The sequence below is a fragment of the Suricata suricatta genome, chromosome X (genome assembly GCF_006229205.1).
Source record: "Suricata suricatta isolate VVHF042 chromosome X, meerkat_22Aug2017_6uvM2_HiC, whole genome shotgun sequence".
Lineage (NCBI taxonomy): Eukaryota > Metazoa > Chordata > Mammalia > Carnivora > Herpestidae > Suricata > Suricata suricatta.
The window spans coordinates 91,948,860-91,964,509 of record NC_043717.1 but is presented as its reverse complement, the minus strand read 5'-3'; the positions used below and the strand labels follow the sequence as shown (position 1 = coordinate 91,964,509).

Here is a 15,650-nt window from a genome sequence, read left to right as displayed (position 1 = left end):
GTCCTTCTTCATCTCTTGTTACTGCCTTTACTTTAAAGTCCAGTTTGTCTGCTATAAGTATGGCTACTCCGCCTTTCTTTTGGCTTCCAGTCACATGATAGATATTTCTCCATCCCTTTACTTTCAACCTGAAGGTATCTTCAGGTTGAAAATGAGTCTCTTGTAGACAGAAAATAGATGGGTTTTGATTTTTTTATCCATTGTGCTACCCTGTGTCGTTTGGTTGGAGCATTCAGTCCATTTACATTCAGTGTTGTTATTGAAAAATGTGGGTTTAGAGTCATTGTGTTCTCCCTAGAATTCATGTTTATAGTGGTGTCTCTGGCACCTTATATTCTTTGCAACATTTCCCTCATAGAGTCCCTCTTAGGATTTCTTGTAGGGCTGGTTTGGTGGTCATGAATTCTCTCAATTTTTGTTTATTTGGGAACACCTTTATCTCTCCTATTTTGAATGACAGGCTTGCTGGATAAAGGATTCTTGGCTGCATGTTTTTTCTGTTCATCACATGGAAGATGTCCTGCCATTCCTCCCTGGCCTGCCAAGTTTCATTAGATAGGTCTGTAACCACTCTGATAGGTTTCCCTTTGTACATGAGGGCCCTTTTTCTCCCTAGCTGCTTTCATAATTCTCTCTTTATATTTTGCCAGTTTCACTGTGATATGTCATGCCGAAGATTGATTCAACTTGCGTCTTAAGGGGGTTCTTTGTGCCTTTTAAATTTGAATGTCTATTTCTTTTCCTAGATTTGGGAAATTCTCGGTTATAATTTGGTCTAGTATCCATTCAGGACCTTTCTGTCTTCCTCGTCAGGAATTTCTATGATACGGATGTTGTTCCATTTGATTATATTACTCAGGTCTCGAATTCTCCTTTCCTGCTCCTGGATCAGTTTCTCTCTCTTTTTCTCAGCTTCCTCTTTTGCTATAACTATATCTTCTAATTCACGTGTTCTCTCTGCCTCGTCAATCCTTGACGTGGCTGCCTCCAGTTTGTTATTTACCTCATCTGTAACCTTTTTTAACTCATCACACCTATTTTCAAAGTGCCTACTCATTGTCTCAGTTGATTCTTTGATGCTTTTTTCAACCCCAGCGATTAATTTTATGACAAGTTTTTTAAATTCTTGATCATGTGTGTTGTCTAGATCTGCCTTCAGCAGTTCTGTGGCTGTGACTTCCTCCTGGAGGTTCTTCAGGGGAGAGTTCCTTTGTTTTGTCATTTTTGCTAGTTTTCTTCTGTCTCTTGTCGGCTTTAAAAAGCTTGTTGTGCACTGTGCACCTGTTACTATTGTTCTGTTAAAGGAGGCTTATTGACTGTCCAGGGCCTGTCGTTTCAGGAAATATTCTTTTAATGGTGTCTTTCCCGAGGGGCTGGGCGCTGCCAGAAATGAGCTGCGAGCTCCTGCAGCTGAAGTGTGAGCCCCATCCTTCACCACCACCAACTCCCCGCCGGGATCATGTAGGGGTGGGGGCTGTTTTTTCCCTGTTGGCACCCAGGATTCGGGATTCGCGTGGCCAATGCTGGGTGTGAGATGCGTTGTGGAAATGAGGTGCGTGCTCCCACTCCCGTAGCCGAGGTCAAAGTGAGTGCCCCTGGCACTGCCACCGCGGCTGCTGACTCCCCCCCGGGATGGCACAGGGCTGGATGCTATTCTTTCCCTTGTGCCACTCAGGTTCGGGATTTGGGCTAGCCAGCAGTTATATATGGAGTGAGAGTTCTCTCTCCGCGCGTGGTTAAATGCTCTTTATCTCTTCCCCAGAGACAGTACTATGAGCGTGTTCAGTCTCTCTGTCTCTTCCCTTTGTCTCTCCGGCTCCGCGTGCTTGCCCTGTGTTGGGCTGGGGCTACCACCTCCCCAGCCCGTCTCAGGCTAGCCCATTTTCCAATCTCACCAGTTCGCACGCACTCACTCAGGTATCTTTGAGGTTGTCTTCTTTCTGGAGTCTGTATTTTCTCCTTCCGCTCTTGCAGATGAGAGTAATGTCCTTCTCAGTTCGATCGATGGGGCGGACGGAGTTTACCGAGCTCCTTTCCTCTCCGCCGTCTTGGCTCCTCCCTCCCTCTGCCCAGTTTCTAAATCCTTGCCCAGGCACCCAGTATTGCCACCAGAGTTAAGATCTCCTGCAGGCGGGCGGCTTTCTGGTCGGGGGATTGAATAGGGAGATTGTTAAGTCAGTTTTTTTTCCCCTGGCTTAAGGGAGAGCAAGCCCCTTAGGGGAAGGATTTCTCTCTCCACACCTAGGGTCTTAGTCCGGGCGAGGTCTCTCCTCTCCGGAGAGTGATTCAGTCTCTACTTCTCTTCCCTTGGTCTCTCTGCTGCTTTGCCCGGTGGTGTCGCGCGAGGCTGTGAAGGTCCGTGTGCCTCTGGATACCCGGCCGCCCTATGCACAGGGCTTCCGGCAGATCCCTGCACTTCTGGTCTCGTGGCTGCCCCGCCCGCGCAGCTGTCAGCAGAGCTGAGCACCTATGGACACGCGTGTTTCTGTGGGCCCAGCGCTAAGCCTCTGGGCGCTTTGTCTCCAGGCCAGGTGTTCCCTCCCCTAAAGTCTCCGATCCCAGCTCGCACTCACCCACTCAGGCAACCGTGAGACTGCTGTCGATAAGGGTCCGTGCACACACACCTCCATTCTTGGAGACCAGAAAGCTGTGACTTTTTAATTCTTCTCAGTTTGATAATTGCGGGCTCCTTACTTCTCCGCCATCTTGCCGCTCCCACTAGTAGATGATTTTCAAACAAAGATGCAAAGAGAAATGTTTCCTGAACCACCTAATGAAAGTGATTGTTTAAAATGCACACTTTTCTAGAAGACTTTAAGGCTTTGGAGATACTATTTTGAGTAATACAACTGTATTTTTAACATTTAGGTTCAAGTACTTATTTGTGAGTTTTTTCCTTGGTTATCAATCTGAATATTTGCACCTGTTGGCAATCATTTATAGGTTCATGAACCACATGAAGCATCATTTGGAACTTGAAAAGCAGAACATTGAGAGCTGGGAAAACCACACCACCTGCCAGCACTGCTACCGTCAGTACCCAACACCATTCCAGTTGCAGTGTCACATTGAGAGTACGCACACTCCACATGAGTTTTCTAGTAAGTCGCCATTTTGCTGAAGTCATGAACATCCATGATTTTGGTCATCTAAGCTATGAGAAGTCCTTACAATTTCTGATAAGAAACATAAGAATAAGAAATAGACTTTAGATTGGATGGCAGTTAAAAAACAAGTTTTAACTTGTATAAACTTTTTGATAGAATTACTTTCTGAAACTGAAGTCCGTCTTGTAAATAGAAACTTCATTACATAATTCATGCATTGTACATAGGGGACTAAGTTAGAAAATTCCAATGCCCTGGTTTGCAATCATGGAATCCATGGCCTTGATTACACCCTAATAAGAAAAGTAACTGCGATGATAGTTAAAAATCATGGAGTCTGGAGTTAGCGAGGATTTAAATTCCAGTTCTGCATCTTAATATAGCTCTTAAGGCCTCCGGTAAGTTATCTAATCTTTCTGTGCCTCAGGTTCCTCATCTGGAAAATGGGGATAAAAATAGCAGTCCCTCTCTAAGTGATGGCATATAAGTAAAGTCCATAGAACAACGTTACAAAGTTAACAACTCTAGGACTGTTGGAACCACCATCACTATTATTATTACTGTTATTACTTATTGCTGTTGTTATGGATATACAAAATGAATCTTTTATTTATATACATCCTTAAAATGGTATAATATGTTTTTTCCACTTTCAGCTATTTGCAAAATCTGTGAATTATCATTTGAAACTGAACATGCTCTTTTGCAACATATGAAGGATACTCATAAACCTGGTGAAATGCCATATATTTGCCAGGTACACATTTTATCATGTACTTAGATGTTTGTTTTACTCTCCTGTGCCACAAAATTGTATCCTATTGATTTCTTTAACTGAATAAAATGAGTTACTAAATTTGAAGACTCTCTTCAATAGTGGAAACTCCCTTGATGTAACTCATATACATGGGCAATGGTGGCTTCGACTTCGTAGGCCATAGTTTACTGACCCCTGTGCTAGACAAACAGAATGCCCTGCTGCAGAAAGACAATGTATGGATTTTCTTACTATGTAGAGAAGAATATAGACATGACAGAGAAATAAGAAATGCTATTAGTTATGGGGATCGCAACTCAATGCTTTGAGACCGGTATTTTTCCAGAATTTGAAATGCTTCCCAATCAGATAGCAAGATATGATAAATTTCCTCTGTCATAGCCTGGGTGCTATTTAAAATCCAAAGAAGACTATACTCTATTTTATATAGCAGGAAAAACTTTCTAGGATCAGTGGTGTCAAAATTTGAAAGTTCAAGCAAGATGGGGGGGAAGTAAGTCTGAAAAAAAAAAGAAAAACTGGTTATATTTAGGAACATATCCCTAAATGTTGAATAATAATTTTTCTGTTTCGAAGATTACACTTATTTTCAGTAATAGAATTCTCGGTTGTATAGGCAACAGAGCTGAATTAGCATTACATAATATTCTTCTAAATAAATGACTCATTGCTACTTTGATATAATTGCATGCCCATTAAAAATTTTCAAGTTAAACTAAACTTTCTTTATATTTTTAGGTTTGCCAGTTTAGATCTTCAACATTTTCTGATGTAGAGAATCATTTTAGAGCATCCCATGAAAACACTAAGAACTTGCTGTGTCCATTTTGCCTCAAAGTTAGTAGAATGGCAACTCCCTACATGAATCATTACATGAAGCATCAGGTGAGATTTAGCAGTTATTTGTTCATTTTGTCTTAGTAAAAAGGCATGTGTATACATACACCTTAGAGCCTTAGTTATATTTTTCTAAAAGGAAAGTTAAGTGGTTCCAGGTGACACAATTAACTTACAATTTATGCTGAATTACTTGTGAATTTTCCACTCCTTATATTTGTCCACTTCCTGTTGGTAGTGAGGCTTTTTAATAGGGAGAGTTCTGCGGTAGAAATAGGAGTCCTAGAGCAAAGGGAAGAGGAAAGATGAGGGAAATATTGAAGTTGAATATTTCAGGGGTCTATAAGTGGTGAAAACAGGAATGATTTTGAAGGTAGTGGATCAATAGCAGGGGAAAAGGTATGTTTGAACTGAGGAAGATAAGCTTAAGGACTCCATTTTCTTTTTTTCTCCTTCTCTTCAAACTTCATTTCTAGTTCTGGCTCACTATTATGAAAAGACATGTGGTTGCCGTTAGCAACCCAGAATGGTCTTTTCTAACAGCTAGTGACAAAGGAAATAGCCATGACACTTATTTCTAGATATGTGAACTCTTCCAGAGGACTGTATTTAGATTAGAACTTGTTTCCTGGATGACTTGGCCAATTTAGCTGTGTCATTTTGGGGATACCAGTGTTAGTGCTTGTACCTTTCCCTTGAATTCGGTTCATTCTTGCTGGGTCTTTTCCTGACACAATTAGACTATCCTTTATTTAGGCTGAAAACTTTGGCAAGACAGTAAGCCGCCTCTTTTTTTTTTAATGTTTTATTAATTTTTGATACAGGAGAGACAGAGCATGAGAGGGAGAGGGTCAGGGAGAGAAGAAGACACAGAACTGGAAGCAGGCTCCAGGCTCTGAGCTAGCCGTCAGCACAGAGCCTGACACGGGGCTCGAACCCACGAATGTGAGACCTGACCTGAGCCGAAGTCGGAGGCCCAACCAACTGAGCCACCCAGGCGCCCCTCTTTTTTTTTTTATTTTTTAATATTTGATCTATTTTTGAGAGTGGGGGGAGGAGCACAGAGAGAGAGAGAGAGAGAGAGAGAGAGAATCCCAAGCAGGCTCTGTCAGCTGTCAGTACAGAGCCCAACACCAGTTTTAAACTCACAAATCACACGAGATCATGACCTGAGCCAAATTAAGAGTCAGATACATAACCGACTGGGCCACCCAGGTGTTCCTAAACAGTAAGCCTATCTTTGAGTGTTTGAAAGAGCAGTGGTACTTTGACAGAATTAGAAGTCCATGAGTTTACTGAATGCAATTACATGATATATATATATATATAGAAGTTCTGTCTCCTCACTCATCAGCTCATTCATTACATTGTCTTATTATTGATTGCACTGTCTTGGCCAATTGACTCAGCACTAGTTTCCTCAGCGTTGTTTTCCACTTCAGTCATTAGATGACCATGAAATCAACTTGTACTTGTTAATTGAAAAAAATTATGAAAAGTAAAATACCCAAATACATTCAGGATCGCCTGCCTCATGACTGGGATGGTTCAAACATGCTGGGCATGCTACCTCACACATAAGAACCTCTGGCAAAATCTTTCTATTCTAGAGTTTCCCAACAGTGTTCCATCAGATGTTAATAAGTGTTCTACTCTAAAATTATTCCTGGAAAAGAAGTTCAGTGATTGGCTCGATTTACAAAGTTAACAATTTTTTGTTTATTTTTAAAAATAGAGCTTTTAATATGCTAGAAAACCTTATAAATCTCCAAGGAAGGGAAATTGTAGATATTGTTTCCAAAATTTATTTAACCATTTATTTGCACAATATCTATTAATATTTCTTGAGGAATAGTTTGGAAAACACTGGTCTTGGTGCTTAATTTCATGTTTTAAACTTTGATTTTGAAAGGAAAAATGAGATGTAAAATAGTAGCACTATTTCATTATGAAGCTTTTAACATAATTCTTCCTACCATGCTTTACTAAGCTCCAGAGTGAGGTACAGATGCAGAGGGAGTAATAATCTCCTTAGAAAGGTAAAGAGATGGGTGGGCCCGCCATGTGGACCATGTATCTTAAGTGGTTTACCTGGTCTATAGTCACTCTTCATGCCCTAAATTGTATGCCTTGTCTTGCCTTGTCTTATCTGAGTTGTTCAAATCATGTGCATTTTCAAACGGGTTTACTTGCATATTGGCATAATTGGCCCTTGGCTAACTCCTGGAAATTGAGCCTTCGTTATTAATTGATAAGTGTTTTACATGCCTGGAACCTTGAGCCATATTATACCAGCTTTTCTAGATCATTTGTACAAAGATAGGATTATGGTGAACACCTGCTTTTCTTCTGGGAGTCTGAAGATTTGGTTACTGAACTCTGTAAACAAAACAAAATAAAACAAAAAAACCCTGGTTTCTTAGACTCAAGAGAGCTTTCCTGGTAAAAAGCACTTCATACATGTTGCTGCAGTTAGTTGCCGAGGTATTGAGCATGTCCTATGCAACTATGCTGGGAGAGTGCACTTGCACACTGGTGCCCGTATCCTCCAGAGACCACCCAATGCATTTTTTTCCTTTATTTATCCTGCTCTGTATCATTCACTGTAATAAATCATATCTATGAGTATAACAATTTCTAAGTCCTGTAAGTTCTTCTGCATCATCAATCCTGGGAGCAGTCTTAAGGACATGGTGTCCAATTTTTATGAGTTCGGTGTACCTAAGAGGTAGGCAGTGAGCAGTCAACAGAGGAAAGAATCTAATAATAGGATCATCAGCCATTTTTCAGAGTACTTGCAGTTTACACAGTTGTCCACAAAAGACTCAAAAACAATACCTGAGCAGGATTATCAACTTGTAATTGAGTTAATATTAGTGAGATTTTACATAATAGGAATTGTTAAATCTATGGCTCATTTTATTCTTTTTGAAGACTTTGGTTGTAACATTTTTCTAAAAAGAATATATTAGTATGACTTGAGTGATTTTAAAAGCTAACAATATGGTTTGCACAACTTTTACGAAAGGATGAAGGATTTTATATGTGTTAGATATTCTCATTAGATCTGTATAGAAACAAGTATATTATTAATATACTTATATTCATCTTCATATATATGTATATTAATTTGTATATTATAATAAATGTATGAATCACTTGCCATATGACAGTGTTTTTACTTGCATTATTTTATTTAATCCTCACAAACACCCTACAGAGCAGCTGTGTGATCATTTCCATTTCATAGATGAGGAAACAAAGTTTTATAGAAAGTAAGTTACTTTGCCCAGTGCCAAATTCCCTAATAAATGGCAGAGCCAAAAATTGACTTAGAGCCCCAGGTTTTACCATTGAGTCATATCCTTTACTAACATTAGGTCTAAAAGCAGATATTACAGATACTCAGAATTAGCCTTGAAAATTCCTCAAAGCTTAATTTTTTTCTGAAACAAATAGAAATTTTTAAGAAAATTGGGATGCCTGAGGGGTTTAGTAGGTTAAGTGTCTGACTCTTGATTTGGGCTCAGGTAGTGATCTCGAGGTTCGTGAGATCAGGCTTATCAGCTCAGAGCCTGCTTGGGATTCTCTGTCTCCCTCCCCCCACCTTGCTCCCACTCCTCTCTCTCTCAAAAATAATTAAATAACAATTTAAAAAATTTTTTAATTAAAAATGCTTCACCTTTTCTAGGATAAAAATACAGTATAACTCATTTTCACAGTATCACATGCTTGATGGTTTATACTCAAATTTATAATAAAAAAGCTTTTACACTGCAAAGGTATAGGACTTGTCATATTTGAACCTGATAAAACCTTTGTTTTGATTACCTTTATGGCAACAAATACTTTTTTAAATTTTTTTATATTTTTTATTTATTTTTGAGAGAGAGAAAGCACTAACAGGGGAGGGGCAGAGAGAGAAGGAGACATAGAGTCCAAAGCAGGCTCCAGGCTCCAAGCTGTCAGCACAGAGCCCAACGTGGGGCTCAAACCCACGAACCGTGAGATCACAACTTGAGCCGAAGTCAGATGCTTAACTGACTGAGCCACCCAGGTGCCCCAACAAATACTTTTTTTAAAAGATTTCATTTTTAAGTAATCTCTATACCCAGTGTGGAGCTTGAACGTTTAAAACCCTGACATCAAGAGCTGCCATGTTCTACCAACTGAGCAGCCAGGTGTCCCACAAATACTTTTGAAACACGAATACTAATGCAAGCAGTGTTTTTTAAAAAGAATGAAATAATATTCTGGCATTATTTATGATAGGATATGGTAAAATACTGGTTTGTAAAAATTATTTACCTATTGCCATTAAGAGCAATTTCAGATTCCAGGATTTGTGGTGAAAGAAGTTATTATTTCTCATAGTATTTTTAATGTTTTTTGTAAACAGAAAAAAGGAGTTCATCGTTGTACAAAGTGCAGACTACAATTTTTGACCTGCAAAGAGAAAATGGATCACAAGACCCAGCATCGGACATTTATCAAGCCTAAAGAGTTAGAAGGATTGCCTCCTGGTACAAAAGTGAGTTTTAAATATGTTTTATTTTAACATTTTGAATTTATTTTTTTTAATGTTTTATTTATTTTTGATACAGAGAGAGACAGAGCGTGAGGGGAGGAGGGGCAGAGAGAGAAGGAGACACAGAACCGGAAGCAGGCTCCAGGCTCTGAGCTAGCTGTCAGCACAGAGCCTGATGCGGGGCTCGAACCCACAAACGTGAGATCTGACCTGAGCCGAAGTCGGAGGCTTAACCGACTGAGCCACTCAGGCATCCCTATTTTAACATTTTGTATGATAATAGAATTACATTCCTGCCTGGTTATGTTTTAAATGTCTATTTATTTATTTTGAAAGAGAGAGCAGGAGCAGGGGAGAGAGGCAGAGAAAAGGGGAGAGAGAGAATTCCAAGCAGGCTCCACACCGGCACAGAGCCCAACACGGGCCTTGATCTCAAAACCATGAGATCAAGACCTGACCCGATACCGAGTCAGATGCTCAACTGACTGAGCCACCCAGGCACCCCAGATTTTATTTTTAAGTAATCTTTATACCCAGTGTGGAGCTTGAACTTACAACCCTGAGATCAAGAGTCATATACTCTACTGACTGAGCCAGCTGGGTGCCCCCTGCCTGGGTTTATCTATTGACTATAATATTAAAAATTAACTTCTGCTTGTCATTAAGATTTAAGTTTAGGTATTATCATTCTTTTGGTTGGAAAGAAACCTTCCATCCTTTTTTTTTGGTTTTTTAGTTAATTGACATGCTATATTGGAATATGTTCCTTTGTAGTGAGTGCAACTAGATTAAGTGTAGGCTGAGTCAGTGAATTGTTTCAATATTCTATAGGCTGTTTCTGAGTTCTTCCAGTTAGCAGCAAAAATGTCTGCTTCAGCTACTAGACTGTAAGGTTAGAAATCCTCTTTAATTTATCTTTGTGTCCCCCAGCATCTGTCGTAGTGCCTGGAACGCCATACTTTGTTGAAGTTGATACTACTGAGTCTACTCTCAGAAAAGATTGCTCCTAAATAGCATTACTCTTGAACAGCATTGCTGTAGTAAGTGAGCAAACACACATTTCTGACTACAAATTTCCTTTTCCCTATTTGCTTTATGTACACCTGTTTTCTCTGACTTCTTTATAGAAGTTAAGTCACCTCTTGATTATTTGTTCCAGTGGAAGGATACATAATCCAAAGTGAAATGATTCCCATTTATATTTGGCTTTGAGTGCTTACATTTGAATGTAAATATGTCTACTTTTTGAATTAAAAAGTGTAAAGCAGCGCTCTGTAGATCGAGAGTGAGGGAAGCTATCCAGTATCCTTCCCTGTATCCATTCTTTCCATGCTGGGACTAGACATGCAGAAGACTAGTGTAAGCAATGCAGTCCTTTCCTATGTGTTCTCTTATTAATAACAATAAGTATATCATGATAATCATCATCATAGTAATAGGTATCTTGTAACACTTTAGAATTAAGCGCTTTGTGTGATTTTTCATACATTCTGTTATTTAATGCAGTAGTAATTTAGTGAGGTATTATTTCCATTTTATAAATGAAGCTTAAAGAGGATAAATTAGTTACTCAAGGTCACATGGCTAGTAAGAGGTAGTATTGAGATTTAACCTGGGTCTTTTGACCCCTAGCCCACTATTTTTTTTATGATACCGGATTACATGTATTTCAGAGGACTTCATCATTGGCTGTTCCTCAAGGACATGGGAGTAGTATAATCAAGTGATTAAAGAGAATGTTAATAGGCAACTGTGTTTTCCATTATTAATCAATGGGTATAACCGAACATCATCTTTTTTGAATGCTAATGATAAATGTTATGTTAACTCCCATTAGGGAAATTCTGAATATTTTTAAACTCTTCATTCTGTGTAATGAATTGATGTAACCTCCACAGTAACCTTTGGAATTATAAATCCTGACCAGTGAGCCCTCAGGTAGAGCAGGTTACGTTTACCGGAGATCTGTTTTATGGTTACCAAAGAGTAATGCAGGACTTCCAAGGGTTATTTCTGGTTTTGAGATTTAAATTTTGACTTCTGTGTTTGTGAAATCTACTTAGTTATATCAGAGCATAAAGTAGCCATGGAATGTGCTTTTTTTGGTATTCATGTAATTTGCACTAACTCCTAATTATCCATTAGTATCTGTTAACATAGAAATGCTATCAATACAAAACTGTAATTTACAATAGTAAATAAATAATGAGGTAAATTTCATTTAATTGGTATGACCATTTAGAATAAATGGGAGACTTAACAGATTGTAGTTTATAATTACCATTTTCAAAATAATATTTACATTTTGAATTACAGTGATTTTTTTGGTAAAACAGCTTTATTGAGATATAATTCAGTGATTTTTAGCATATTCACAGATTTGTGCAAACATCACTACAACCCATTTTTGAACATTTTTATCACCCCCAAAAGAAACTCTATACCTGTTAGGAGTCACTCCCTATTTCCCCTCCACCGGCCCCAGGCATACTTTATTTTCTGTTCCTATGGATTTTCCTATTCTGGACATTTCTTTAAAATGGAATCATATAGGGGCCCCTGGGTGGCTCAGTCATTTAAGCATCCAACCTCATCATTTAAGCATCCAGCCTCGGTTCAGGTCATGATCTTGTGATTCGTGGGTTCAAGGCCCATGTCAGGCTCTTTGCTGACAGCTCAGAGCCTGGAGCCTGCTTCAGATTCTGTATCTCCCTCTCTCTCTCTGCCCCTCTCCCCCTTGTGCTCTGTCTCTCTCAAAAATAAATAAACATGAAAAAAATTTTAATGGAATCATACAATTATGTGGTCTTTTGTGATTGGCTTCTTTCACTTAGCCAATCTCACATTTGTGAGACCCATCAATATTAAAACTTGTATCGTAATTTATTCTTTTTCATTTGATTTATCCATTCATTACATGATGAGCATTTGAGTTGTTTTCACTTTTTAGCTATTATAAATAATGCTTTTATGAAAGTTCATGTACAAGTTTTTGTGTGGACATACTTTTTCATTTCCATTAGGTGGAATTGCTTAGGAGTAGAACACTAAGGAGCAGAATTGCTAGGTCATATGAGAACTCTTTTTTTTTTTTAAGTTTTTAGAGAGAGCCAACACAGAGCCTGATGCAGGGCTCGAAACCACAAAACACAATATCATGACCTGAGCCAAAGTCAGATGCCTAACCAACTAAGCCACCCAGGCACCCGTCTGTGCTTTTTTTACTGTAGCCATTTTAGTTGGTATAAAGTGATATCTCATTGGAGTTTTGATTTGCATTTTCTTGATGACTAATGATTGTTGAGTATCTTTTCAAAATTTTAAATTCAGTTATTTGTCTTTATTGAGTTGTAAGAGTTCTTTGTATAGTGTATATACAAGTCCCTTATTAGAAATATGATTTGCAAATATTTTCTTGGATTCTGTGGGGTGTCTTAATACTTTCTTAACAGTGTCCTTTGGAGGCGCCTGGGTGGCTCAGTCGGTTAAGCATCCGACTTTGGCTCAGGTCATGATCTCATGGTTCGTGAGTTTGAGCCCCGCATTGGACTCTGTGCTGACAGCTCAGAGCCTGGAGCCTGCTTTGAATTCTGTGTCTCCCTCTCTCTCTCTCTGCCCCTCCCCTGCTCATGCTCTGTCTCTTCCTCTCTATCAAAAATAAATAAATATTAAAAAAAAACAGTGTCCTTTGAAGCACAAAAGTTTAAAATTAAAATTATGAAGTCCAGTTAATCTATTTTTCTTTGGTTGTTTGTGGTTTTGTTATCATATTTTAGAAGTTATCCCCTAATCCCAAATCATGGAGATTTACTCTATGCTTTCTTCTAAGAGTTTTGTAGTTTTAGCTCTTATGATTTGATCCTTGATACATTTTGAGTGAATTTTTGTGTCTAGTATGAGGTAGGGTTCCAAACTCACTCTTTTGCATCTAGATATCTTGTTGTTCTGACATCATTTCTTGATACGACTATTGTTTCCTCCGCTGAGTTGTTTCAGTACGCTTGTCAAAAAACAATGGACTATAATGTCAAGGCTTGCAGTGATGTTTTTAATATTAATGTGATGATTGATTTTCTAAAATATGTATGTATATATTGTCTTCATTATTATAGGTTACTATTCGAGCCTCAATTGGACCTCTTCATTCAAAACCAGTAACTACATCTCCCAGTAGCAGTGTTCCAAGCACTTCTTCTTTTCAAGTCTCACCTCCGAGGTCTAAATGTACAGCTGCTAAAAATATAAAATGTAATGCAAGTAAACCTAAGACAAGTAAGCCTCGTGTAGGTATATCCAGTACAAGGAAACATTGTGCCAAAAGTCAGGGTAGAGTTATATCTAAATACAAGACCAAAAAATCCTCTTATAAACAAAAGAAACAACGTACCAGGAAGAATAAAATCAGCATAGCTTTGAAGAATTTAAGGTAATATCTTTTATTCCTGATATATAATACTCAGTGAATATTAAGTATTAAAGGTTTATTTTAATATAATATACCATATCACAGAGCTCCCCTGTATATAGACATGATAATCACTTGTCTGGCATAAAGGCCAACAAGATAATAAAAAGGTACTTTTTACAACCGCAGAGCAGAATTAGAATTAGTGTTCATTGTATAATTGTCATCATTTACCCTAGTCCTCCATTTTGTGCTTATATCTTGTAATCATTGAATTGATTAATGCAATTGTTTTTATTCCAGGGAAACATTAACGGGTGTTTGATTTTTGACACTTATTCTAGCATGTTATTTCCAATCAAATTTCAAATTACGTCTCTATTTAAAGATCCTAATTTAAACATCTTAGTTTCAATTAATAAAATGTTATGGCTTTACCTTATTATTTTGTTTCATGAGAAATTTCCATTATTTTTTTTTCTGTCTCCATAAGGTGCCGTCGGGGAATTCACAAGTGCATTGAGTGTCATTCCAAAATAAAAGATTTTGCAAGCCACTTTTCAATATATATCCACTGTAATTTTTGCAAATACAACACTAACTGCAACAAAGCCTTTATAAATCATATGGTGAGGTAAGTTAAACATGTACACCGCCAATCAAAATTGGCCACTTAATATGTTTGCTTTTTAAAAATAAAATTGTTTTTTCAGAAGTCAATTTATCATATAAGGGGCTAAAAGGATCTAGCAATAGGGAACATCTAGGATATTACTTAATATTATTTTCCAATGTAATAACTCATGAAATTAAGGGAACAAAAGTTTTAATGGCAGTTAGACCAATGAAATTAGAATACGTTTGTTAGGAAATTTGTTTTTCTAAGTCTGTTAAAAAGTGGTACTTTCAAATAAAATTTTTAATGTTTTTAAAATGTTTGTCAAATAAATATGTGTCACCACAAGGGTGTTAGCCTCTTCAAAGGAGTCACTCTGAGAGACTGTAGGTTTGTCAAAGATGCTAAGAACAATATTGGCACTTACGTGAATCCACTCTCTCCCTCCCGTCTCCTCCCTTCTGTCCCTTCCTTTTATCCATCTTTCTGTCCATTAGTGTTTCAAGCCATTTATCTTTGCAGTCATTCAGTGAAATGTGAAATGAGAGACTATAAGGATATTCTAGTCATGATGCTACTGTTGGAATTCCTTTTCAGACATCAGTTCAATTTGAGCACCTACCGTGTACTCTGTGCTAGAGAAAAACTTCAGAGACCACACTACTTCACTGCTTTCATTGGGACCTCATTAGTAGCAGCCTACTTTATTCTTTCAGGAAAGATTTTTTTAAAATATGTAAAAATTGTTCAGATTAAATATGCTAAGCTGATTATTCAAACTGAGGTTATTCCGTGTATTTTCAGTCACAAATAAAGTGGTTTTCTTGCAGATCAGAACAAGACCTCTGTTACATGTTGCCCCCCTTCCTTACCACTGTCACAATATACCTCATCATATATAGTATGTATTCATTTTTTAAAAATACTTTATTGTCAAATTGGTTTCCATATAACACCCAGTGCTCTTCCCCACAAGTGCCCTCCTCCATCACCACCACCTCTTTTCCCCCCTCCCACCCTCAATTCGTTTCCAGTATTCAATAGTCTCTCAGGTTTTGCGTCCCTCTCTCTCGCCAACTCTCTTTCCTTCTTCCCCTCCCCCTGGTCCTCCATTAGGTTTCTCCTGTTCTCCTGTTAGACCTATGAGTGCAAACATGGTATCTGTCCTTCTCTGCCTGACGTCCTTCTTCATCTCTTGTTACTGCCTTTACTTTAAAGTCCAGTTTGTCTGCTATAAGTATGGCTACTCCGCCTTTCTTTTGGCTTCCAGTCACATGATAGATATTTCTCCATCCCTTTACTTTCAACCTGAAGGTATCTTCAGGTTGAAAATGAGTCTCTTGTAGACAGAAAATAGATGGGTTTTGATTTTTTTATCC

At 38.2% G+C, this 15,650-nt stretch overlaps 1 protein-coding gene across 4 annotated transcripts in view; it reads left to right on the top strand.

Moving 5' to 3' along the window:
• The window catches only part of ZNF280C (zinc finger protein 280C), a 79,852-nt gene that overhangs the window by 51,683 nt on the left and 12,519 nt on the right, over positions 1 to 15,650 (top strand). For all 4 annotated transcript variants that reach the window (XM_029930572.1, XM_029930568.1, XM_029930569.1 and 1 more), the window contains 6 exons: positions 2,944 to 3,101; positions 3,764 to 3,864; positions 4,624 to 4,770; positions 9,122 to 9,253; positions 13,363 to 13,676; positions 14,149 to 14,289. In XM_029930572.1, coding sequence (XP_029786432.1) covers positions 2,944 to 3,101; positions 3,764 to 3,864; positions 4,624 to 4,770; positions 9,122 to 9,253; positions 13,363 to 13,676; positions 14,149 to 14,289 — 993 coding nt within the window. The remainder of the gene's footprint in view (positions 1 to 2,943; positions 3,102 to 3,763; positions 3,865 to 4,623; positions 4,771 to 9,121; positions 9,254 to 13,362; positions 13,677 to 14,148; positions 14,290 to 15,650) is intronic.